Source organism: Stigmatopora argus, chromosome 3 (genome assembly GCF_051989625.1).
Source record: "Stigmatopora argus isolate UIUO_Sarg chromosome 3, RoL_Sarg_1.0, whole genome shotgun sequence".
NCBI lineage: Eukaryota > Metazoa > Chordata > Actinopteri > Syngnathiformes > Syngnathidae > Stigmatopora > Stigmatopora argus.
Window position 1 is genome coordinate 6631066 of NC_135389.1, and position 27579 is coordinate 6658644.

Genomic DNA, 27579 nt, shown 5'->3' on the forward strand with positions numbered 1-27579 from the left:
ATACTGCCAAAAAAATTAGGTAGCCCTCTGTTTAGATCCATGCAAACACAATTTGCGTGAACTTGAGTCATGGTGTCACGTAGTGCAAAACCCTCCTTGATGACAAATCTTCCAAATGCCCCCTAACACCTCTAATTTTTCTTAATTAGACATTGCTCAATTTACCCTGAACACTTTCGGATAGGTAATTTGTCAATGTCATACCTGTCAACCTCTGCCGATAACTGCCCTTATAAATGATTATGATTCCCCTTACAAACCCCCCAAAAACCTTACAAACACCGTACGACTCGTACGGTTTCAAATAATCACATTGCATCACCTGTCAACCTCTGCCGATAACTGCCCTTATAAATGATTATGATTCCCCTTACAAACCCCCCAAAAACCTTACAAACACCGTACGACTCGTACGAGGTTTGTAAGGTTTTTGGGGGGTTTGTAAGGGGAATCATAATCATTTATAAGGGCAGTTATCGGCAGAGGTTGACAGGTGATGCAATGTGATTATTTGAAAACAGTTCAATCTGGACCCCACCAATTTCCCTTTCCTAGCAAGGCGAGTTTTGGTCTCAGAAACAACAGAACTCTGAATAATGACAGTACAAACATGACATACAGAGCTAAATAGCCATCCTTAATGATTCATTTTGCACCTGATCCTTCTGTTTACCTTAATTTCCTACATTTATTCGTAGTCAAATTATATTCTAGTTCTTTGTAATAAGCTCTTAAAAGCAGAGGCAGGATTTTGCAGGACTTCATCTTCAACTCTTGCTCACATTTAAATAGGATCGAAGCCTTTTGATTCTTCTTTGCATCTATACATGATTGACTATTAAATCACCAATCTTAAAATGACAAAATAATTAAGTACTGAATGTCATTAAAAAATATTGGACTAGGCCAATAATTGAAAAATTACCATGTCTGCTTTGCTAATATAATTGAAAGTAAAAGAATAACAGTCCAGTCCACGTCTTATTCTCTTCCTTTACTCGTCATTTTCCGTTGTACATCTTGTGTTTCCCATCAGGGCTGGCCATAGTTAAGTCCTGGCTGGGCTCGTATAGTCGTCTAGACTGTCGTTTGGAAGACAGAGAAGAGAGAAAATGGGGAAAATGAATATAAAAAGTGAGAGTGACCAGTGAATGAGAAAATCAAGGAAGAGAGGAGGTGGTAAAGGCACAACTTTAAATTTAAAAGTATCCAAATAAATCACAAAACACATCCAGTTTCTTTACAATTAATATATTTTCTTTTTACTTCACCGCATGTAAAATGTTTCAAATTACTGTATTTTCTGGACTGTGCAACACATGGGAATATAAAACACACCTTAAATGGAGGGCCTGTTTTAAAACGAAATAAAACACACCCTATTATAAGACAATTAGTATAGTACAGTTATCCCTCAAATATTGCGGTTAATGTAGACCAGACATGGCCGCGATAATCAACAAATCGCGAAGTCGGGTCACCCCTATTATAACTACCTTTTTTTTCCTTCAGTGCTGAGTCCTAGTGGCAAGAGTGGTTTCGGCTTATGAGTTTCGGCGTGGATTTTCACTTTTTTATGAAATAAAAATAATATATATATTTTTTAATTTACATTTTTAATAATAGCAGAAAAAATTGCAAATAAGTGAATTCGCGATAAGTGAAGTCGTGATAATTGAGGGAAGAATGTAGACATCGTAGAAGTAGTAGTTGGGTGTTGTGTTATGCATGCACAAGATGGCGCTGCACTAAAAGAATATCATACTATGATTAACTAATGTTAATCCACTTCGAATTGTTAGGTGTATACTGTCGAATTTTGGGTGTTCTTAGAGTACGGAAATACAGTTTAGCCAATTTCCTATTATTTTATTCAATTTGACCTAATAATTAAAACAATGTGCAAGTATTAAGCAAAATGGGAAACTGGCAATGCCAGTAGAAAGCTTTGAAAACCTGGTTGTGATTAGTAAACCCATATATTGAAAGTAACTGGCAAATGCTTTCTTTTCCTTCAGGATAAATATGTATCAATACTTTACCAGTCCCACTTAGATTAAGAACTCTAATCTCAATGGAACATTTCCTGGTAAAAGAAAGGTATGTACATATATTTTTGGCTAAAGGAATGAGAAGCAGTTACACTATGCACCACTAGAGGGTAAACGAGAGCTGTGTAATGGTGGTTCAAAGTCATATCTTTGACAAACGTATTAATATGATGTCTAGCAATGAATGATAAACACGCATCGTATATCCGCACACACACATTAAGTCATCACAAATGATTGGAATAATAATAATAATAATAATAAGTATTTGATGACAACTTGTGTCGGGCACAGTCTCCTCTAGCTGTAAAAATACTTGTGGTTATGTGTTTACACTGGTTATAGCTGAAAGAACTGGAGGAGGGTGGCACAGAGGTAACAGTCTGGGAACGAGTGGTGAACAAGGTAGCAGCATGAAAAATCTCGACAGAGATAGTAAATGGAGTCACCGGTTCAAACGGCATGCCGATTGTGACTCAGCATTACAACAAAATATCACAGAGTCACACGCTCAAACAAGTACAGTATGTCATGATACAATTTTACTCCTACCAGCCTGGCTGACTCCACTATCAGTTTGTAACTCCAGGAAAAGCACTTGTCATAAATGTGCAGTGGAGTCCATTTCAGTCTGTCTTACATCCCCCCCTTTCCGACTGAATAAAATCAAAAGTATTAGATGATTATACAAACCTTTACACTAAAGCAGAAAACAGATTTTAGCCACTGCAAATTCAACGAAAAAGTCAGCATCTCTCTCTGCAAAACACTTATAGCCTGTACTGTGTATTACACAACCCTTGGTGGTCCGTCATATTACACATAGAAGTAGTATATTAGAATTGTCAACCTTTTTTCCTCGTACAGTGGTACCTCGAGATACGGGCTAAATGCGTTCCGGGACTGAGCTCGTATGTCGATTTACTCGTAACTCAAATGAACGTTTCCCATAGAAATGAACTAAAAACTAATTAATTTGTTCCAACCCTCTGAAAAAACACCCAAAACAGGATATTGTATTGGAAAAAACATGTTAATTTGTTCTAATTCGCCATCTATTAACAAAGTAACAAATACCTAGTGTTTAATATTACTAAAATTAGACATATTTCGCGGAAGAGAGAGACTATTTGCACGGCAACGTGCTCGTAACATAACAAACTAATTTAAATGAACTGCAGACACACTCAAAAATAAATTTAATCTAACCTTACACTAAACTTCATTCTAATTTTGTTTTACATTTTTATACCTTTCTTCTTGGCTCTATTTGCCTTGCCTCCACCCTGACTTTCAGATGCACCCTATCGAGGGTTGTTTGCTTTTGTCTTCCCTTCAAAATATTCTGAAAATGATGCACACAAATGTCCTCACAATAGGATAACGCACGACCACTTGCCAACTTGCCCAGGAAGTACTACTCCTCTCGTATTATCGAACAAGCTCCGCCATTCTGCACTGACTTACGGGGGGAAAAAACAATGAAAGAATGCAACGCTCAGCCCAGTGCTCGTAGAGAGTTGCGACCAGAAAGACAGTGCCAATGTTGTTATCAAAAGCAGCCTCTCGCTCGTATATCAAAATTTGTCTCGTATCTCAAGATAAATATTTGGACGAAATTTTACTCGTATCTCAAATTGATTGTATGTTCGGGCACTTGTATGTCGAGGTATTACTCTATATATATGCATGGAGTTTGCACACATACGCCCGCACACACGCACACACAAGACAGAACTGAAGCTGTAGTGCTCAAGAACAAAAACAAACACTTGAGAAACAATACGGCGAAATAGTGTGCTAATATAGTGTTAAAAGGAAAGATGAAAATTAGCATATACAATTGGACCAACTAGATAATTTTTTTAAATCCAAAAAATATGGCAGTGCTTTCAATGTTGTCTTCCCTAAAAGACAGAGTTGAGTTTCTGTTACCAAAATGCACACTGTTTTTGCTGTATATGCTATTTCATTGTGTGGTGTTTTGTCTTTGCAGAGGAGAGAGCACTAATCATAAGGGAAAGAGAACTTTCCCTATTGATCCATAGGCAAATTGAAGGCTGCTAGCCCAATGTTGGCTGCTTAACCACAACTCGATATGAGAGAAGTAAAGAGAGTGGGTGGGGATGGGGGTGTACTTGTGCAGCGGCTTTGCTGTGTTTGCAAGTTTGTGCATGCATCCACTTGAACAATATGAATGTGAGATGAAGCAGGGGGATGATGTCGATCAATACTAATGATATATTAATGCTTTCTGGCCTAGATTATCATTTACCACCAAATTCTCTTTCTGCGGGGTGACAGCGTATGTGTGTGTGTGTAGGTTGTTGTGTGTGTGGATCTATTCTATTTAACCATCATTTTTACAGGTATATTTTGACCTTTCCAAATCCTTGCTTTTAGATGAGTGAAAGTTGTGTTTAAGTAAAGTGTTATGTTCATTGTCCACCTTTGGAAGGTTGGATCATTAACGATATACATATAATAAAAAAATCACCCAACAGCATATTTTATGTCCTATTTAGTTACTGTGTGAGGATGCAATGTAGAAAGTTAGGGTACTGTAAACAACTGAGATGTATTAAACCACTACCACCACCGCCATCACTACTACTACTATTATTACCGCTACTACTACCCCCACTACCACCACCAACACCATCACTACTACTACTATTATTACCGCTACTACTACCCCCACTACCACCACCAACACCATCACTACTACTACTATTATTACAGCTACTACTACCCCCACTACCACCACCAACACCATCACTACTACTACTATTATTACCGCTACTACTACCCCCACTACCACCACCAACACCATCACTACTACTACTATTATTACCGCTACTACTACCCCCACTACCACCACCAACACCATCACTACTACTACTATTATTACCGCTACTACTACCCCCACTACCACCACCAACACCATCACTACTACAACAACAACTACAACCACTACCACTACTACTACTACTACTACAACAGCAACTACTACTACTACAACAGCAACTACTACTACCACTACTACTACTACAGCAACTACTACTACCACTACTACTACAACAGCAACTACTACTACCACTACAACAGCAACTACTACTACCACTACTACTACTACAACAGCAACTACTACTACCACTACTACAACAGCAACTACTACCACTACAACAGCAACTACTACCACTACTACTACTACAACAACAACAGCAACTACTACCACTACTACTACTACCACCACTACTACTACCACTACTACTACTACCACCACCACTACTACTACTACCACTACTACCACAACCACTACTACTACTACCACTACTACTACCACCACCACTACTACTACCACTACTACCACCACCACTACTACTACTACTACTACAACAACAGCAACTACTGCCACTACTACTACTACAACAACAACAGCAGGGAGACAACAGTTGGAACCTTCACGAGGTGTCTCCCGAGAGGCCGCCCGTCGCGGCCTGCGAATCCAACAAAACCACCCAGAGCTGCCACCCAGGAACGTGGCACCCTACGTTTTTCATCCAGTCGGAGATATTCGCACTGCCCCACACCTACGGCTACCCCCTGGATGAACTAATCCGCGTTCCAGTGACAGCTCTAGCGCTGCTGAGGCTAATCCTCAGGCACCTGGGCCTAACAACAACAACAACAACAGCAACTACTACCACTACTACTACTACTACCACTACCACTACTACTACTACTACTACTACTACCACTACTACCACTACTTCTACTACTACCACTACTACTACTACAACAACAACTACTACTACCACTACTACTACTACTACCACTACTACTACTACTACTACTACTGCATCTTATAATCTGGTGTGTCTTAGATATAAAATAAATTTTAGATTAATAGACAATTAGGTCATATTTAAATTAGATCCAGGCTGTGTGTCGATAGAAGCAAAAATGACCAACTAAAATAGCACGAAAACGGACATTCTAGGGAATCCAGGCAATTTCAGTGCAAAATGTTTTGCAAACCTGAAAAATTGATGCCACAAACATTATGAAATAGAATGTAAAAATATAGCTCAACACACTTTTTACTTAAGTAAACCAGTCCTTACAGGAATTTGATTTTAGTAGTTTTTAATCAAACAAATGTACTCAAACAAAATGTTACTACACAAAAAAACAAAGAATCACAGCTCCAAAACGAAAAGTGAATGCTAATTTGAAAAGAAATACACCCAAACATGGGATACATTCTGTAATTTTTGAGAACAAATATGCATAAAAACAATTTCTATGCTGAATACGAATGGCACTTCTATTGGTTCAGAGCCAAACACAAGTTTTCTTCTTCTCTGTGCCCCAGGGAAGAAATTTGAGATCTGCTAGATGAAAAGTGACCTTCCCATAAATGCCTGACTTTCAGTCTTTGTACTTCACTCATCTGATCTCAGTCTGCAGCATGCCTTTCTTTCTGTTTTATCTAGTTTGGCTGGTACATATAGCAGCCACAAAAATCATGGATGATCAAATACTAAATGTATGGTGGCATAGTCAAGTAGATCTTTGTTTAAAGGCCTCTCCGGCATATTCCTACTGTGCTTAAGTGGGATTTCCCACTAGCATTCCCAACATGCACCGTATGCTAGCCTAATGGTTTGACTCAGATCGGCCATAGGTTTCAATGTGTGTCAATGTTTATTCCTCACTTAGTGCTCTGCGATTACTGACTAGTCCAGGGGTCACCAACTCTGAAACTCAAGGGCACCTATCCAGTATGTTTTCTGCGTCTTCCTCCAACACACCTAAATCATATGATCAAGAGTGTTATCTGGCTTCTGGAAAGCTTCCTGATGACATGAGCACATGATTCAGGTATGGCAGAGGAGGGAGATGTGGAAAACAGACTGGATAGGGGCCCTCAAGGACCGAAGTTGGTGACCCCTCGACTACAGTAATCCCTCGAATATCGTGGCTTCAACTTTACACTCGACATCGAAGATTTTTTTTCAAGGGGATTTTTTTTTTTTAATTACTTTTTTTTTAAAGTTCATAAAAATGTGAAAATCCATGCTGAAAGTTGCAAGTGGAGGCCACTGCCCTATGCCCCGCTTGCTACTGTGACTATAAATTTAAATAGGGGTGACCCTACTTCGCGGTTTTTCGTTTACCGCGGCCATGTCTGGTCTACATTAACCGCGATAATCGAGGGATTACTGTAATCAGTAACTCGTACTTTGTTTTTTGAGGGCTAGGGGAGACTAGAAGTTTAGAAATAGAGAAATAGCTCTTTTAGTAGAAACAGTCTGGAATCCAGTGTGCTATTTATTAAACATTTTACGAGAAAGCTGTCATTTAAAGTCATGCACACTGTCCTCCTGTCTGTGCGTGCACAGATAATGTATTGAAAAGCACACAAAGTGCAGAAAGAAACGTAAGAACAGAAAGAAACATCAGATAGTAATGGAAGAGGAAAACACAAACGTACACGGAAACGCATAATTACTGTAAAATCTCACTTATGCAAAGGGTGGTTTAGTTCATGGAAATGTGATAAATGTGAGAAATGAAGGACACAGACCCTGTCTTTTTCTGCTGGCTGTCAGTCTCTCTCTAGGATCAGTCCCAGATTTTAGAAACCACTGGGTCCTTTAAAATAGAACAACAAATATTCAGGGTTCAACTGTAGGCCATCGACTTTTTGTTGATATCGGCAAAGCCTTGATTATAAAGGGAGTTTGCATTGAGGAAATGAACGTTTGTGGTGGTTACACCTGCAGCACAGCTGTAATTACAGATATAATAGCTGCTAAATTATTGCTTTAAATTTTTTTTAAATTTATATTGTTAATATTTTTGAAACGTCCACAAGAAAAATCCTTTATTGTTGTTGTCCTAGTGATTTAAAGTAAATTCAACAGTTGCACATTTTAGAATAATCATCTGTCTGGCACTCCACATTTGCATGTTTTCTTTTTTTTTCTGTTTATGTTTTTGGTCTCTTTCATACTAAGGTGGGATCAGGGTTTAATTGGTAGTTTTTGAGGATCATGGAACGAATTACAGAACATAACCTACAGACAATTTAAAGATTACAATAAGCCTACCATGCTAGACGGTCTTCCAATGTGCCACCCACCACAAATAGATTATGACATTTTTAATTTGCTTGCAGTACTTGAATATACTTCATTCATTCATTTGTGGTGTTTTTTTTTTAAATCGTGTTTTTGTAATTTTCTTACTTTGCAGGTCTTAATTATTTTTTTGTGATTACTGGGAATAAAAAGTGTGCATCTTGTCACTCCTATCTGTGTGGCAAATGTTGTAAGTAAACAACATCAATGATAGGATTTTTTTTTAGTTTGGCACCTAAATACTATTTCCTAGTACTTTTACTCGGATTCTTAAAAAAATCTTGGACGGTAGCAGAAATCTGCTTAACTTAGGCATTGTTCATCTAATGTTTATTTTAGTAATGGTTAAAAATACAGAGATTTTTGAAAGATTATTGAGCAACACAGCTGTGAACTACTCAACAGTGTGAAAGCAAAATCACGAGACAAAAATATGCTTTAAATAAAGTGACATTAGCGAAGCATTTCTGAATCAGTTATGACTCACTCTATTACCTCTAGGTCCTCTCTGTGTGATCGCTCTCGTTCTTCGAAGTCTCTGGTTCTACGTCGAGCCTCCTCAAATGCGGCCTGAGCCAACGCGTCTTCATGCTATGTTTGTACACACACAAATGCAGAAAGTCGAACAACTGTGCTTTCAAAGTTCCAGAGAAAGATCAAGTTGTCTTATCAAAACTTGAGTTTAAAGTTTTAAAGCATGCTGAGTCCAGTATTTTAGTATATTAAGTAATGACAGTTCTACCTGTGCCCTCTCATCGTCATATTCCAGGAATCCCATCCCATCCAGCCTCTGGAGGTCGATCCAACCTCTCCATATTACGCACACACCATTCAAGATCATTGGAGCCTTTAAATGGACCTGAGGGAAGATTAAAAAAAAAACCTCAAAATACTGTTTACCATAATATCAATAAAACAAAATATTAGTACAAAAGAGCCAGATATGGCCCTTTAGTCATATGTTTCCAACCTCTTAATTATATCATCAGTGACTTATTTTGACTTCATAAAAAGGTTCTCCTGATTCATTCATTCATTTTCCGTAACGCTTATCCTCACAAGGGCTACAGGGGGGTGATGGAGCCTATTCCAGCTAACTATGCGCATCAGGCCAGGGACACCCTGAATTGGTGGGCAGCCAATTGCAGGGAACAAGGAGACGCACAACTGTTCACGCTCACACTCATAATGACGACAGGGCCTATGTCCGATTATTATTATTATTATTATACCTACTGGCAATTTAGAGTGTTCAATCCTAACATGCATGTTTTGGGGATGTGGAGAAAAACAAAAGTACTGTTCTAATATTCAAAGAAAATCATATTTAATACTCTGTGGGGCCATTTACAGGACTATGGTAACAAGGGGGAAAATGCAAAAACTAATAATTACATGGAAACTGGAAATCTTGACTACCACCCTGTTGTCGACGTCTATTCTTTTGCCAACACGGAAGTGAGTTTTGGGTATCATCTGACTATCATACGCCGGAACAGTAGGTGCCAATAATGCTACAAGACGTATTTGCATGTATAGGGGGCAAATATACTAATGACTAGCTCGTGGCCGGAGTTATGAAAAGACAACTTCACGTAACTGCAGTCAACGCTATACATGAGTCAAGTCAACTGTTGACCACACTCAATATAGAGTCATTTAGATTAGATTAGAACTTTATTTAATCCCATATTCGGGAAATTTCTTGGTTGCAGTAGCAAGACAGACACAAGACACACACGACATTGTAGACCTAGGTAAAAAAGAGGACAGCAGAACAATTCAGGGCATCCATGAAATTTTAGCTGGATAGGAGACGTACCAAGGAGAAAGACAAGTGTGGATGATACCTGGGAGCAATGTTCCCTCTAAGCTGCGCGCGTGCGCAATTGCGCACTACTCTCGTCTTCTCTGCGCAGCAGCAATCATATGGCGCGCAGTAAAAAAAAAAATCGGATTTTTTTTTTTTTTAAATTTTATTTATTTATTTATTTTTTTTAAACCCCTTTCCCCATGATGGCGTCGTTTAAGCGGCAGCCAGTGGCAGTAGCTCTGTCCACTTGTGTTTTTTGTGTTTTACAGCATGTGTTACATGAAAAATTAGAGGGAACATTGACATGCACCTGCTTGTGGCAGGTGTGATACTGGTGTGCCCATAGCGAGCAATGATGATGTCGTGACCAGATGATTCGCCTAAAGACGTTTCGCCGACGGACGTTTGACAGACGGACAGGTCGCCGAATGAACGTTCGTTCAAACAGCGTTTAATGATTAAATACAAATACTAGTATTTGTTAGTTTAATGATTAAATACAAATACTAGTATTTGTATTTAATCATTAAACGCTGTTTTCAGCTGGATTTGACCGAATTTGAGAGCATTTTGAGCCGTTTGGCGAATGGACGTATATGGATTTTTTTTTGCCTCCATCGCGTCATCATCGCGACATTTTACCGAGGAATTCACTTCCCTGGGCTCGGTTCTAATGTCCAAAGAGCTCCAGTATTTGTATTTAATCATTAAATGCTGTTTTAGGATGGATTTGACCCGATTGCTGTCATTTTACGGCTTGGTTCTGCTACATCCGCCCGCCCAAGAGTGCTTATTCCCGGGCTGCCATTGATGGTAGACTAACATTGATTTTTACTATAATTTGGACAACACCGGCGGCGGGCCGGATTAAAAATCCTAACGGGCCGTATATGGCCCGCGGGCCGAAGTTGAAAAACACACGATCCGGGGGCGGGGCGAGCGCGCAAATCCCGTTTCGGCGAAACCTCCGTTCGGCCGAATGAACGTTCGGCGGAACGTCCATTCGGCGACCTGCCCGTCTGTCAAACAACCGTCGGCGAAACGTCTTTAGGCGAATCATCCGAGTACCGATGATGTCGCTCACACTGGTACTCAGTGCGCTCAGGGAGGTTGACTTTCTGCTCAGACCAACGAAAAATTAGAGGGAACATTGCCTGGGAGGATTGCACCTTTGGAGTTTACATGGACATTTGTGTTTCTCTGTGCATACAGATTTTCCAACACAAAGAAACTGTTAAAACCTGGAATTAAAATAACAGGACACACCATTTTTGCTTAAGATAGTTGTCATGTGAAGGTGGCCTTACTTTGATGAAAAGTAAAGGCCTGTATGGATTCACTTGAAAATAGTTTTGGGTCACCTTCAGGAAAAACATACGGAAGAGTATTGCATTCACCTTAAACATAAAAAATAAATAAAAAAGCCCTGCTGTTTTTGAAACTATTTTTTTTTTGGTTGTTTTTTTTTGAATATTTTTTTTGAAAATGTACAAACATTGAAACACATTGAAACATTGATCAATCTATTAAAATAGTGAAGCAGAAAAGCCACAGCAACCCTAAAGAAAATGCTGAGTTAGTACGCCAATGTCATGTTTAAAAACTTAGATTTTGTGTCGACTTTAGAGATTGTACTGTAGAATAATTTTATTTACACCTGATGTTTTAAATTATGCTTTGAGTAGCAGAAAAAAACAAAATTACATCCATTCTTCAACCTGTTTTCTTGTGGTCATTTTAATCATCACTTCCAAGGTTTTAAAAATCAATCAACAAACTCAAACGCTTCTTCTATTATATACTTGCAGTTTTTTTTTCTTTTTGCAGCTCCATGCTTTAGTATTTAACTTGGGCTATTTTTGGAAGAACTCATACAGGGACTTCTTTTACCGCAGCTACTCACAGTGCACAGAGGATGGAGTGGGACCGCACCCCGAGAGGCTGTGGGTTCTTATGTTTATTCCAGTTTGCATGTGCGTGCATAAGACAGAGGCAAGGGAAAATCGGCGTCAGAAAGGGAGACGTTGCTTTCACATAAGTGAGGCAGAATGGTCCTTTAAAAAAATAACTTCATTTTGCTTTACAAGGAAAATATGTGCATGTGTTTGTGTATGTACTTCTACTATGAGGGGAAAATATGCAGAAACGGTCCAACCACAGACTTCCTCTGAGAACCATGTCAACCCCCACATCCATTTGCAAAGAAACACTGAAAACGGAAAGGGAATAGTGAAAATGGCATATAATTAACCCCACACAAAATGTAAAATCTGGTATATTTGGTTAGGTTAGGATTGAATAAGTTGATTAGTGTAAAGTTAATCATCTGCCATATATTCTTAACAACATGCCATACAGTCCTCAAGAGTCTCAGATATTTATTAAAAAATGACTCATTTTAATAGCTCTATGACCCCAGTTTTGAGACATTTGACCATTCAGTAGCATGGGAAAACGTCTCAAAACTTTATTTGTAAATTAATTAAAAGTACTCTACATAAAAAAACACAATTGATCGAAATAAAAACACACATGGATAAGTAACATTGAAGCATTAAGACGTTTAAAATCAAAACAGAAAATAGAAACAAACAGATAACTGGACAGAAAGGAAAACTCAGGCAATTGGGTACTTGAACAATAAGGGCACCTACGAATATGCTGAAGTAAACAATAGAGGTTTTTTTTTCTTAGGAACTGTAAATATGCCATTGTGTTATTGCATTATTCATAGTTTATTTCACGTCTTGTTTAAATGAAAAATTTCGAACTTAAAATAAGAATACAACCAGGCTCCTTGAAGACATGCCATCGCATTTTGCGGCGCCAAACAAATTTGGAATGTTCAGAAGTTAAACATATACATAGAACATGAATATTCAAAGGTTTGTTGAAAACATTAATATAACAATCACTATATACAAGTTGACTCTCTAATGTTAGAAGATACTTGTGCTAGCAAAACAGCAGGCTGGTTTATTAATATATTTAACCTTAAACAACCAAAGTACTGTAAGCGGGCCTGGGTTGCTGTGACATGGACAGATATATTCTACTTCTGATTACAACAAATTATCTCTAACATTTAATATTTGTTCTCATATGATAATGTGAGCACAAGCCCAAACTGGCATTTATCCTGTTATGCAGTTTACTTATGCAACTAACCTTGATATGTGGTAATTTCATAAAATGTGTTTATGCCATTAAACAATAACAATCCCCGTTCTCTTTGTTGAAGTTAAAATTATAAAAAATTTAAACCTTAACTCAAGTGTGCGTCTGCCTGTGTGTATGTGAAAGGAGTGTTGGCAGACAGTGTGTGTCACAGATGTCTTATGCCAACCATCCAGTCAGGAACTCACAACTGCCCATAACACACACACACACACACAGACACACTCACACACTCACACACTCACACACTCACACACACTCACACACTCACACACACATTGAGACAAACGCCCACAAGCTGTAATAACACAATGGATCGCTTTGTTTTCCGAACCTTGAAAAGTGACTGTGTGTGCCCTCCAAAATATACGTACACAATTTCATCCCAATCTCAAAAGGTGATTATTTTGTACTTTGAGTATTCTATCCAGTGTCCTTGACTTCTGTCTTCACTCAATTCGTCAGAAGGAATCAGAAACCCTTTAATTGTTTTTCAAACCAACATCAGCTTCCCTGCCAGGACAAGAGAGAAAGTGATCCAAGTATTTGTCTCATTACTCATGCCTGATTCACATGCACTAACCCGACCCTTTCACATTGACCTTCATGAATATGACACCAACACTGTAAATCATTTCAGATGTTTGTGGGATAATTCACACAGTTTTTTGGAAACAGAGGCTTGGCATATTATCTACATAAAAAGTAATTTTAGAGTTTACACTTTAAGCTGCTTTAAGTTCATCTAATGTGCCAGTATGGACGAAGTTGAAATTCATGATTACGTCACATTTGACATGGAAAAATCATTTTCGAAATGAAAAGACAAGTTGGTTAGAGGAGTAGGAAGTTGGTTAAGTTTAGTTTCTAGTTGTGTTCATTAGTGTTTGTCTGTGCGATAGGTGTGACAGTAGCAGGTGATAAAGAGCATGTTAGTGGGAAACCCCGTTCCACACCACAGACCGAGAGCAAGCACTGCTGGTCTTTTGTGTGCCACAAATGCACCCACACTGACATAGTGAAGGAATACAATACACTTAGATAAATAGACACGCATGGGCACGCACACACACACACGCACACTTTGGATTTTATGAAAGTCAATGAAGAAAAATTTACCAAGATGTACATAATGTATGAAAATGCAGCCACTCCCTCTTTAGGAGCAACGAGTCTTGAGGAAATATGTTAATCAATGTATGGCATTTAAATCAAAGTTGCTTGCGCACTGTTTATTGTAATGTATGGTTGGATAGCAAGAGATATGACAACTGTTTAACTCGTTAGTTAGGATTTGTTAAAGTTCCTTCCAAAATCCTGTGGTCACCTATGCAGACCATACGACAAATTGTGACTCCATCATACCATGCTCAGAAGTAAGATACTAAAAACATCTCCAGTGTTTTCCATTTTCGAGTCAAGTTATATTTGTTCACGGACAGTTTGCAATTCCATTATGACCCTGAAGACATGGGTGCTTTGTGTGAACCAACTGCTCCATGCTCCTATTACTTTCCCAGCCATGGAAATGTTATGCAAAATAGAGAGAATGTATACAAGATTTATGACAAGCTATGACTAGACTATGGTTACTTATTCATACCAGTACAGGGTCGAGCGTGGAACGTAGAAAGGACCCAAACGCAGGGAAGCAACATGGAAGGAGTGCTCTAACAAAAACTTCAATAACTAAGTCAGGAGGGGTGTCAATCAAATAACAAGTACTTGTAATTAAATAACAAAACCAAACCTGACATGGAAGACATGGGGAAACGAGGAACTTGAAACATGGCGTAGCAACGTAGCGTAACGCGAACAAAGCAGGGTAAAGCAGACAAGGCAGACGATCCAACAAAGACTGACATACACACAGTGCTTAAATAGACAGACGGGGGTTGATTACAAAATACACACACCTGATCACATGAGGGATGGAAAACCGTGAGGAACACTATAGGAGAAAATACATACAATAATCACACGGAAGTGCACACACAAGGGAAACGCACACACATCCATTCCAAAAACCACAACTACACTACACATATTCCTGTTCCAGATGATATGACAATAAGCAAATGATAATTATGTCTGATGGTAAACTGTCAAGAATTAATATTAAATGTCTTCTTCAGTTACTGGATACGGACATACAACAGAGGAATGCAGCTGACACACACATGCTGGATGCCACGCCAGACTGAAATCTCACTGCAGTGAACATTGTGTCACTGTCAGTTGTATGTGAAGCTCTCTGACACCCATTTTTCTAGCTGTGCTTGTAGAGAGATACAGTCCAACGGAGGCCCACAGGGAGGATGTACTGTAAATCGAGGATGTGGTCTGAGTGTCTACTCCACTGCATTGTGGGAGTGGGTGTGGTCATTGATCTTAAGCCGAAATGCAGGAAATATGATGCCTGGCATGTGAGGATGTGCATGTGTTTTGTGATTGCCAAAAGGCAGATCCTCAGAGCAGGACTAACGTAGGGAAACAATTAGTGGGGGAGACTTTGATAATGTCACTGATTGATGAAGCACTCTTGCCACGGCGTTTGTTGAAAAAAGCGAGAGGCTTACACACAGACACACGCTCACACACCAATACCCACGCATTCATACAAAGCATTTCTTATCTGACACCAAGGCACTCTTGTGTAAAGATTCAATTGAAGAAACAACGCCTTCTCTTGCCACATCTGTATTCGTGTAAACACACGCTTTATTACATTTGACGCAGCCTTAAAGGCAACTATCCCATGGTTCACGCTGCTTCTTGCCTATAATCAGTTTTGATGAACTCTAGGTCATCTGCACCACCAATGATTAAAAAGCATACAGAAAATGGATGGATGACAAAATACTGTACGTGTGTAACAAATTAAAGGGCACATGATTAAGATGTGAGAGCTACACATTGTCAAAGACAAGATTCCACCAACTTATTTCCTCTAGACATAACTAAACTTTGTTTAACAGCCATATCACGCCTTTCAAATCGATAACATGAAAACAGCCTTTGTGTTCATTTCCTGGCTATTTTGTTAGTTCTGGAGGTCAAGTAAGATGTAGGCAATAGCCTGCAAAAACAATTGTACACCATCAGTCAAAGCTTTTGACAAGGTTTCCTATCATACTGAATGGTGAAGTGCCTCAAACCCTTTGACCACCTTTGAATTTAACATAGGTTTTTAAAAGGGGTTCGAGGCTTCATGGGCAAGAAGGAGAATGTGTTTAACTCTCACAATCACAGTATAAAGTGTACTGCTGAATGCATCCACTAAAATCAGAATTTATAATTTATAAGAACACAACATTGTACCACACTATTCACATTACACTTGTTTGTGAATATGTATTTACAAAAACGTAGCCCACAATCATAATACCTTTACCATATTTTTGGGACTATATTTGCATTTTTTTAATAGTTTGGGGGGCTGCGATTTATATTCCGGTGCGTTATCGTTTTACATGTTATTTTTACACATACCCGCAAGAAGGGAAACTAGGCCTATGTTGCTGCGATGCCGTAGAATCGCCTGTAATTTATAAAAATAACTGAGTCATTGCCAAATGACTAAATGTGCATTTTGTAGACTGCGAAAGTAAAAAAAGAAATCAAGCAATGTATTTTTTTTGCAATATACAGTGGTACCTCGAGATACGAGCTTAATCTGTTCCGGAACTGAGCTCGTATGACGAGATTCTCGTAACTCGAGCGGACGTTTTCCATTGAAATGAATGGAAAAAGAATTAATTCGTTCCAGCCCTCTGAAAAAACACCAAAAACAGGATATTGGATTGGAAAAAATGTTTTATTTCTTCTAATTCACCATCTATTAACAAAGTAACACATAACTAGTGGTTTAATAGTAATAAAATGTGTTTAATCTAACTAAAATTGGGCAGATTTCACCGACAGGGGACAGAGACGTTTGGGGGCGTGGGGTTTGTTTTTTTTCCACGACAACGCACTCGTAAACGGAACAAACAAATTCAAATTAACTTGGATTTATATATACAGACACTCAAACATACGTTTAATGTAACTTTACACAAAACTGAATTCTAATTTTGTTTTCATTTTTTTTTACCTTCGTTCTGGCCGGGTTAGCTGTTTGCCACGCATCTGCCCTCACGTTCGCTATCGATGGACTGTTTGCTGTTGTATTGCCTTCAAAATATTCCCAAAATGATGCACACAAATGTCCTCACAATAGGATAAAGCACGACCACTTGCCAACGAGAAATAGTCTTTAAGGAACGAACGCGCTACCTTTCCTAAGAAAGAATAACAGGAAATGACATAGCTGAGCTTCCCACGTATTGATTGTGGGTAATGAAGTTTTATTCTGAGAAAGGTATGGGTGTTGTTTGCAGGAGTATACTTCATTACCCAGAAAGCCTTCTTTTTGCATGCGCGTTGTGCGTTTCCTGGTCCGAGAAGGAACTCGTTTGAATTATTCGTTCCGTGCTCGTAAATATTGTTATACACGAAAGATATGTAAAAAAGACCTGGCTTGGTCGCATCACGAAATTTTGACCGCATAACGGGCGAATTATTCGATCGAAATTTCCCCCGTAAGACGAGCATTTTGTATGACGAGCGGTCGTATGACGAGGTACCACGGTATATGAAAAACAATTTAAATGTTGAAAATTTTCATTTTTTTGCTCGCCATTTTAACTCACCATGACAATTAATTTTGAAATGCAACCTCGTGTTCTAAATAAGTTTTGCATTTTGCACGTTAGCAAAACATTGAATTATTTTGGAAGTAGCGTGCTCACTTCCTTTTCAAGTGTATTGTGCGTTAGCTTTGTCCACAAAACGAAAAAGTGAGTAATGATTGATTTACTGTGTGTTGTTTACTTCTGTGCAAGAATTAACGGTACTCGGACGTTTCGTCGAAAGACGTTTGGTCCCCTGACGTTTGGTCTCCGGACGTTTGGTCGACCGGACGTTTGGTCGACCGGACGTTTGGTCGAACGGATGTTTGGTAGAACGGACGTTTGGTCGCCGGGTTGTTATTGTTGAAACCAGCTCTCAAAATTATAATCATGAGAGAGAGAGTTTAATATCTAAATATCTAATATCAAAATATCAACAGTAAACTCTCTGTCATAATTTGACAGTGAGCGAACCCGGCGACCAAACGTCCGTTCTACCAAACGTCTGTTCTACCAAACGTCCGTTCTACCAAACGTCCGGTCGACCAAACGTCCGGGGACCAAACATCTTTCAACGAAACGTCCGGTCACAAGAATTAACTATTGAAAAAGGGAAACTACTTGAATTCATAAGAAGAAAATAAATAAAAATAAAGACATCATGTTGATTTCTACTTTGAAACAATGTTGTTTAGGTCTACTTTGCTTTTCGAAACCAGCTGAGCAAACTGCTTTATGCTGATCATTCCTGACCTCATTAAAACTTCATAGATCTGTGAGCACAGTTGAGGTAACAAAGAAGGCGCTATCATCTTTGAAACACACTAACACAGCGCCTAAAATCCACTGCTTGTAGTCACCTTTCTTCTCTTATTCCCGCTCACATACCCAATTACACACTGAAATACTAATCACACAACTCTCAGTTGCAAACCATCAGCGCACTGGTGTTAAATAATTGAGATTAGTCTGTCAGTTCTGGGGCAAGAAGGTCCATCGATTCCTTAGTCTGCATTTTTAATAAGCTGCCAGCAGCCAGCCTGCATTTCAGCTGGCCAGTGTCCATGGAGGGGCCTTCTGACACGCATATGCACGCGTACAATAGCACAAACACACACCTATACACACACAAGTTTTGAGTTTAGGCGAGGTGCCAAGGGAGACAATTAACAATCACAGCAGCGCATTGCATGGCTCTGTGCACTAACGCTGTCTCCTGTTTTTTCGTGACTTAACTTTGGCTCTAATTTCAACAATCACACTGATGAATTAGAGCTCAACGGCCCATAATAATTGACGATGATAGAAACTCGATGCATGGGACTCAGTCACATTAAGACTACTTTGACTCCAGCTTTTTAAGTGACCCACAAATGTATTTGAACATTGTAGCTTGAATAAGGGCTGTTTTAAGCAACCGTAACTTTAAAATGAACATGATTGACATTTACTTTTTAATGAAATGACGTGAATTTGGGTGCAAATGGTTGTCTATTTGTGTGCCCTAAGACTGGCTCGGTGTAGACAGGCTCCAGCACCCCTTGGCCCTGACAAGGATAGGCATAGTTGAAAATGAATGAATATGTACTATGTTTACATTTCATTTTATCTATTTCCCCATGACACTGAATAGAAAATGCGATGCTGTAAGTGGCCAGCTGGATTTTTTTGCCACTTTATTTTGTATATTCTTCATGATTACTGATGTTAATTTGCCTAACCAATATTTTTTTTGCATTGTTCGGAGGGCAAATTGTTCTCAGTATGAATACTGTAATGCCCTGTGTAATGCATGTGGGAAAAGACAGTCATTGGAAAGTGTTGATTGAATGCCAGAATGAACGTTTTTAAAAATAAAGATTATGCTTACAGCAGTTTACTGTAAGGATAAGTCAACGCACACGACAAACAAATGAGAGGGTGTGTGTTTGTTTGTGTATTAGCCCTACCTTTCCTGTCTCTCTCTCAAAGTCAACATACTCTCTCGTAGGAACCTGCCTCTGATCTCCATGAAGATTTGCTGGAAAGAACTGGAGGGAGAGATTGGTACCTGTTGCTACAAAAGCCTGTGGAAAAGAAGAATGAATGTGCTGAGATTAAAAACCCTCAGATGTATAATCACAATCATAAGAGTTTTTACTAGTTTTGATAGAAAAGCAAACTTGATTAAAGAGGTACTTTTACAGACTGATTTTAAAGAAAGCTCAATTAACTCAATGGGTGCCTTTGACGACAATAGACATCCAATCCAATTGAAACATTCGTTCATTCGCTCCCAGTTCAGATGGACTGAATGTATAAGAGTGAAAAACTAATTTACATCTAAAGGAGAGCCACATAGTTGGACGTCAATCACTGTCAATGGCACTGAAAGTTCAGAACAAGAGCATCTCTCAAACTGTTAACCTATTGTTTTTGTTTGCTTTAAAAGCTAATCAATGAGAGTTCAATTAAACCCAACCATTCCATCAGCTGTCAGGCTCTTTAACAAAAGAAATGGCTGAATGTTAAGACCAACCTTATGTATACATGTGCATCTATGTGTATGTATGTGTGTATGTGTGTATGTGTGTATGTGTGTATGTGTGTATGTGTGTGTGTGTGTGTGTGTGTATGTATGTGTGTATGTATGTATGTATGTATGTATGTATGTATGTATATATATATATATATATATATATATATATATATATATATATATATATATATATATATATATATATATATCAGCAACACGCTTATTTATTTATTAACTTATTTATTACCTATTTATTTATGTCTAAAATGCCTTTTCCTATGTCTGTATTCTCACCCTCTTGTTACTGTGACAGTGAAATTTTCCGAATACGGGATGAATAAAGTTATCTAATCTAATCTAATCTACTCTAATCATGAAAATCAGACATCTGAGTGGAATATATTTCTTTTTGTCTCTTTTTTTAAGTAAAAAAAAATCTAAATTATTGAGTTGTGATGTATGATTCTTTGAAGCTTATTATCTAAGCTTTTAAGATGGACTTCACTAAAGTCATTATTTTCCATTTTCTAATATTAAAATGAATGAAACTCATTTTCTAAGTACTTGCCCTCTGTAAATGGCTTTACGGCCAGGGCAGAGAATACACTTGCTTTGCACATGCCTTCTTGCGCACACGCTAAAACATAAAATCGATTAACTGGACTGCTCTGACAGAGAGCAACAAATTGTAGAGGCAGAACATTAAATAAGAAATTTCCATTTTCATGCATCAGTGTGTGCATGTCAGTTGTCTGTGAACCCGTGTGCGTAGGAGACAGATCAATACTAAGGGCATTTAGACTACTTCTTAGCTGGATGCGTATGAATTATGTACTGTCTCACATTTGAGCGTGAGGGGAGAAAAAGATGAAATTTAAGTAAAAAGATACAATGAACTACGGATAAAAATAGTTCAAATAAAATAATAAAGGAGGCCATAAGTCTGCCGGTGTCTGTCACACTCTCACAGACCACTTCCCACACCCACACGCACACTGATTTGGAAAATCCAAGAACACCCAAGGCCTAATTTCTGCCTTGAAGTATTGAATTACAACCATCTGACAGTAATTTGCTACCTACTACTGCAAGAGAGGAGGGAAGGAACGCCTGTGCGAGAGGAAAAAAGAGGGAGGGAAACAAAGGAGGCGAGAAGGGGAGGTCGAAGGAAGAACACAGAAAGATGATAAAGAAAAATGGAGGGAACAGGGTCAATGGAAGGAAGGTGGAAGAAAGAGAAGTTGAGAAAGGGGGAATGGAATTGGAATTGAGATGGTAAGACGATAGCCAAGTACTGCAATAAAATCAATAGTTTCATAAAGACCAACTCATTCATAAAGAGCTACCTGAGGATAATATATTTTGAATCGTCTGTATTATTACAGCGACCCGGAACATTGTAATACTTCTTTTCCGGAAAACTAAAACTGTATAGTCATGTTGTGTTTGTATGTCTGTGTGTGAGTTTTTTCTAAATATAATATTTGTACTGCAACTCCAGGTACCTTTTATGAACTGTATTTTACATTACCTTGTCAATAATTTGCGATTTCAAAACAATATGGTCATGAACAAAATCTGGGGTATAGCCTTTGCAGCCGGAGAAAACTTTTAGGCAGCACCTTTGTCTCCAAGATGCTTTTTAAAAGAATGTGTCAGTAAAAGCCAAAACACAGTACTCAGAATTAATTACATGAATGTTGAGGAAAAATCAAACTCAATAACTAATAAATCTCAGGGGTCCACCAAGGTGACCTTGGCAGCAGATCAGGGATGACATCACAGTTATAGCAGCATCTGTCTTGTTTCCTGCACATTTGAGTAACTCTGGTGTGTTTAGGTTACAAAATGTGTTCACCTACATTTTCACCTATTAAACTGCCTTAAAAAGCATCAGGCAACTCACTAGGATAAATATGACAAATAGGTTGGGAACACATACATTTGGCAATTTTCTATACCACCGATCCTGTTTAAATATACATGAAAACAAATGTACCCTTTAATCCACAAACTATTGTTATTATATTAATTAATTATTTTTTAACCCTAACTGGCCACTCATTCTACCATTGACGGTACAATATGTCCAATCTATTTTTGACTGGGGGAGAGAATGAACATTCTTTAACTTACATGAACATTCAATGTAAAAATATATATATTAATTGTTACTGTAACCAATATGAATTTCTGTTTTTATTCATGTTAATTTCATTTGTGTAATTTGTATTAACTTGTATGAATCTAGAAATATATTTGTAATTGTAAAAAATACACAAAATGGGAAAACTATAGTAGGAAAGCAAAATAATGGCTAATAATTAGTTTTTTTAAGTGACCAAAAATAGTCACTTGCCTTATAAAGCAGTGGTCACCAAACTACGGCTTGCGGGCCGGATACGGCCCGTCAGCACATTTGGCCCGGCCCTCTGAACAATACCAGAGATGCTATCGCATTTTTTTCCTATTTGGCCTCCAGAAAAAAAATCCTAGGCCCAGCCCTGTCGAAGAGAGAACGGAATAATGGCGAAAAAGTTAGGTAAGAGAAAAATTGATTCAGAATGCAGGGTATTTAACCTGCAGTGGACAAACGATTATTTTTTTGTTCAATGCAAAGAAAAGGCTGTTTGTCTCATCCGTCAAGAGACGGTGGCGGTATTCAAAGAATACAATTTTCGCCGACATTATGACAAAGACAAGTACAATAGCTTGCAAGGCCAAATACGAGCAGACAAACTCTCAAAGCTAAAAAGTGGACTACTATCTCAGCAGAATACATTTGTACGCCAAGCTCAGCTGAACCAGGCATCCGTTCGGGCCAGCTTTCGGGTTGCTAAACTGATAGCAAGCAGCGGTAAGCCTTTCACTGACGGAGTTTGTTAAGAAATGTATGGATGCTGTCGCGGAGGAGGTGTGTCCCGAGAAGAAAGATGCATTTAATGCCGTAAGTCTGTCGGCGAGTACAATCACCAGACGCGTTGAAGAAATCGGGAGTAATGTATATGCCCAGCTGCAGCAGAAGACGAAAGAATTTGACTTTTTTTCATTAGCACTGGATGAAAGCACGGACGTGCAAGACACAGCGCAACTGCTCATTTTTATTCGTGGAGTTAGCGCATACTTTGAGAGAATTATTTAGGTATTATTTATTTCATAAATAGTGTTATTTATTTCCTGTTTTTCTGTGAAGAACTCAGAGAGGGTTATTTAGTTATTATTCATTTCATTAATAGTGTTATTATTTGTTTCCTGACTTTTTTCTGTAAAGAACCTGGAAAGGGTTATTTGGTTAAGTGTGGCTTTCTGGAAAACAATAAAAAATTTAAGCTCAACTACGATTGTCACACTTTTTCTGTTACAAACTGACACCGGCCCCCCATCAGAGAAGGAAAAAGTTATGTGGCCCTCACAGGAAAAAGTTTGCGGACCCCTGTTATAAAGGATTAAAGGTCTTAAATGACCAAAATGATCACCTCTTCTTTAAAGGATTAAAAAAAATGTCCACTGTAGTCATAACAACAATTAAATAAATATAACACCGCTCTCATTAAGAAAAAAAAATAGTTACCATATTTTTTTGGACTAATGGTGTTTTGATTGTTTTCCCTAAAACTTGACATTGTGTCTTGTATATGAATTGTGGTAGTGCTTAATGTCATTGAAACTATTTTGTTGCAACATAAGTGTATTATACGATTCCTGAAAAGTACCCAGCACTCATCAAACCATAAATAAAACAAATTAAAAATATATAAAGCAATCATTACATTTTAAAAAGAAAAGGATATTTGAAAGGTATTTGAAGTGCATTGATGCACTAATCAATTTTATAACCAGATAATGCTTTTGTATGAAAAGAAACTGTTTATTGATGGCATGCTATATAATCTGAAAAATATGAAAGCCTTTGGTTTGGAATTCAAAATAATACAATAGAATAGCTGTAATGTTTTGGGTATCAGTAATGCTTTATATCATGGTAATACTGATAATTGTGTTGTTAATGTTGACCACTTATTCGTGACATAAGGTAACATGACTATTGTTTAGAGAAGGGATGCTTTTACATATATATATATATATATATATATATATATATATATATATATATATATATATATATATATAAATGTATATATATTCCGTTTAGCACCCTTATTTATTTCTTAACTATTTTGTTTATTTCTACAATGTCTTTTCCTGTGCCTGTGTTTTGACCTTCTTGCTACTGCAACAAAAGTGAATTTCCCGAGTACGGGAGGAATAAAGTGTAATCTAATCTTATCTCATGCTTCAGCACTTTTGACATCAATACTTCTAATTGCAACTTTTCATCATATATCTTTATGGCCAACATTTTATGTTTTGTTATGGATATGCGCGTAGTAGGAGATGAATGTCCAATTCCTTTGCAGAATTTTCAGTTTTACTTAAAGATAGTGATGTATCTCAGATTTAAGGATGATAATTGAAAAATTGGCATCACTGATGGTTTAGTGGACATTCACCTGACTTCGCCGCAGGGAGCGGCGGCTTGATTCGAGCTCATTGACCGTGAGTGTGAACGGCTGTGACCAGTCCGCAGTGGAATCTGTCTTTACCCTGATGTCATCTGAGCTAAACTCCAGTGCCCCAAGTAAGGATGAGTTTGTGGAGAATAAAGGAGCCCTATGAACTTGAACTTACTATTTTCCCATTTACAAAGTTGTTTTCCCCGGTGTGCACTTGCATGTTCCTGAGACATGACACCAAAATTATTAAGATGAAGATGAAAATAAAGGACCTGGACAGTGTGTTACAACATCATCTGTTTGGATGTCGACATCTGGGTGTGCATTTTGTATATACAGCTGATGCACACATGATTAGTGGGTTATAAAATGCTATCAGGAAGTATGTGTCAAACCTGACGACATTGCATGACTGACAACACGTCTACTTCCTAACATTCGTTGTCTGTATAAATTTGACCTCCTCCCACCCCCTTGTTTTTAAGCCAACAAAAATTCCAGTAATTAAAAAACTAAATCAGGGGTGGCAAAAACGTGGCTCTTGAGCCATATGCGGCTCCTGGCCAAGATGAATGTCTCTCTTTGCTTCTTATCATATTTTGTGTACAGTAATACCTTGAGACGCGAGCTTAATGCGTTCCAGGACCGAGCTCCTATGTTGTATTACTCATATCTCAAATCAACTTTTCCCATAGAAATGAACTAGATAGAAATTCATTTGTTCCACCCCCCCTGAAAAACCACCCAAAACCAGAAAATTATAATGGAAAAACATATTTTTATTGGTTCTAATTCACCATCTACTAACAGAGTAACATTATAGCTATCTAGTGGTTATGATGTTCAATATTAAAACAAGACATTATCCAGTACAACACTGAGTGCACGGAGGGGAGCGAGAGAGAGACGCTCGTAACATAACATAAACAAATTTAAATTAAATGAACTTACATAAAGATACAGACACACTTAAAAATAAGTTTTAATCTTACCTTACACTAAACTTAATTTTATTTTTTTAAATTTTTTTTTTACTCCTCTTCTTACTCCTCTTTTTGACTCGCTTCCACCTTAACTTTTTGCCTTAGTTTTTAAAAGAAACCTATCTAGGATTTTTTCTCCGTCACGCGTACACCACTCTCATGTTTGTGGATTATTTCGTGTTTAATATCGATTGTCATCATATGCCCTTTCTTCGCACTACCCTTCATTGCACCTGCTTGCTTTGGACCCATTGTTTTTCCCTTAATTCTCCACTGACTAACGCAAAAAACACGAAAAAAAAAATACAACGCTCTGCCCAGTGCTCCTAAATATCTTTATGTACACAAGGGAGATGTGGCGAGAAAGACAATGCGCTGTTATCATAAGCAGCCTCTCGCATTTCGGCCACCTGGCTGTCTCGTATGCTCGTATGTCAAAATGTGTCTCATATCTCGAGGCAAATATTTGCTCTGAATTTTCCCCGTATCTCAAATTCCTCGTATGTTTGGGCACTCATATCTCAAGGTATTACTGTATGCTGTGGCTCTGAGCCTCGTTTCGGGTCTCTCTTTTTTTTATTCTCTCTTAAAACACTCAAATTCATCAGGGCCCATTAGTAATAAATTACGTATATGGTGAAGTGTTATGGTGAATAATATGGTTTTAATTGTGTGTTTTTGTTTGTGTGTGTCTGTTTTGACAGGTCAGTGGGTGGTTTGGCTCTTTGACTCTCACGGTTTGATTTTTTTGCTCTTTGTGTGTAACTTGTTCGTCAACCCTGAACTAAATGATTATAAAGAATGAGTTTTGTGCTACTTACGATTTCTGACCGTCCATCTCTGCAGGCGTTCTGGAAACGTGCTTGTCTCTCCTCATGGGGTCGATCCCTGAAACCAGTGTATTTAATCTGAAACGAAACCCCGTAATCAGCAGGAAGACGCTATTAGATATGCAAAGTCAACACTAACCTGCATTTTTTAGATAACCCTGAACTGGGATTTTGATTTAAAAACGACATTACTTTGGTTTGAATTGAGCCCAAAAAGGTGAGCGATTGATCTATACTTGAAATGACAAATGAACCAATTGTAATTATTGGTTATTTACAACTCGCTCGTCATTTTTTTTAAGTGACTCAATTGCAAATGGTAATTACATTACGCACATTTGTTGTTTTTCATCCTCGGGCAGTTTTGAAGCAATTGTCGAGCACATGTCCGACTAAAATGATCATAATATTACACAGCCATTTGTGTATGTATGTATGTTGTGTGTGTGTTCATTTCCGTCGTGAAGGCTCACCTCACACTCCCTGCTCAACTTGCGGAAAAACTCCTCATTCTCAAACTTGCTCCTCTGGTCCGGAACTACCCGCGGCATCTTTCCTACTTTTGGATTCCTCCCTCAAATCCCCACTTTCCCCACTTTCCCCCCTCCCCGACAGCCCGAAACAAAACGAGTTGACGTAATTAAACGTATTCTTTTGGGCTTTATGCGAGTGTTTCAACTCACTTCCCTTCCGTATGCGACTCGGCTCGCTCGGCGTCTTCCTCTTGCGGGGAAATTTGTTTGCCGCTTTCCTTTCCACTCGCGTGACTAATGACGACTGTTGTCCAGATCACTCCTCTCTCTTTGCATTCGACTGCCCTTTAATAAGTGACCCACTGAGACAGAAAACAAACTCAAGATCAATTTGAGCG

At 38.3% G+C, this 27579-nt stretch overlaps 1 protein-coding gene across 1 annotated transcript; it reads right to left on the bottom strand.

The window, feature by feature from the left end:
• Window positions 1-474: 474 nt before the first annotated feature.
• Window positions 475-27293, bottom strand: cbfb (core-binding factor subunit beta). Its single transcript, XM_077597122.1, has 7 exons — window positions 27182-27293; window positions 26700-26786; window positions 19813-19929; window positions 8943-9059; window positions 8696-8791; window positions 7645-7712; window positions 475-1082 (listed from the first exon to the last, which is right to left on the bottom strand). Exons 1-6 carry the CDS (start codon window positions 27257-27259, stop codon window positions 7683-7685), a joined length of 525 nt encoding a protein of 174 aa, XP_077453248.1. The 5' UTR covers window positions 27260-27293; the 3' UTR covers window positions 475-1082; window positions 7645-7682.
• Between the last annotated feature and the right edge of the window lie 286 nt (window positions 27294-27579).

Coding starts and splice junctions, on each gene's coding strand:
- cbfb (XM_077597122.1), bottom strand. CDS start 27,259: ATGCCGCGGGTAGTTCCGGACCAGAGGAGCAAGTTTGAGAATGAGGAG. Junction 19,930..26,699: donor GAGATGGACGGTCAGAAATC/GTAAGTAGCACA, acceptor TCTTTTCCACAG/GCTTTTGTAGCAACAGGTAC. Junction 7,713..8,695: donor CACACAGAGAGGACCTAGAG/GTAATAGAGTGA, acceptor TCTATTTTAAAG/GACCCAGTGGTTTCTAAAAT.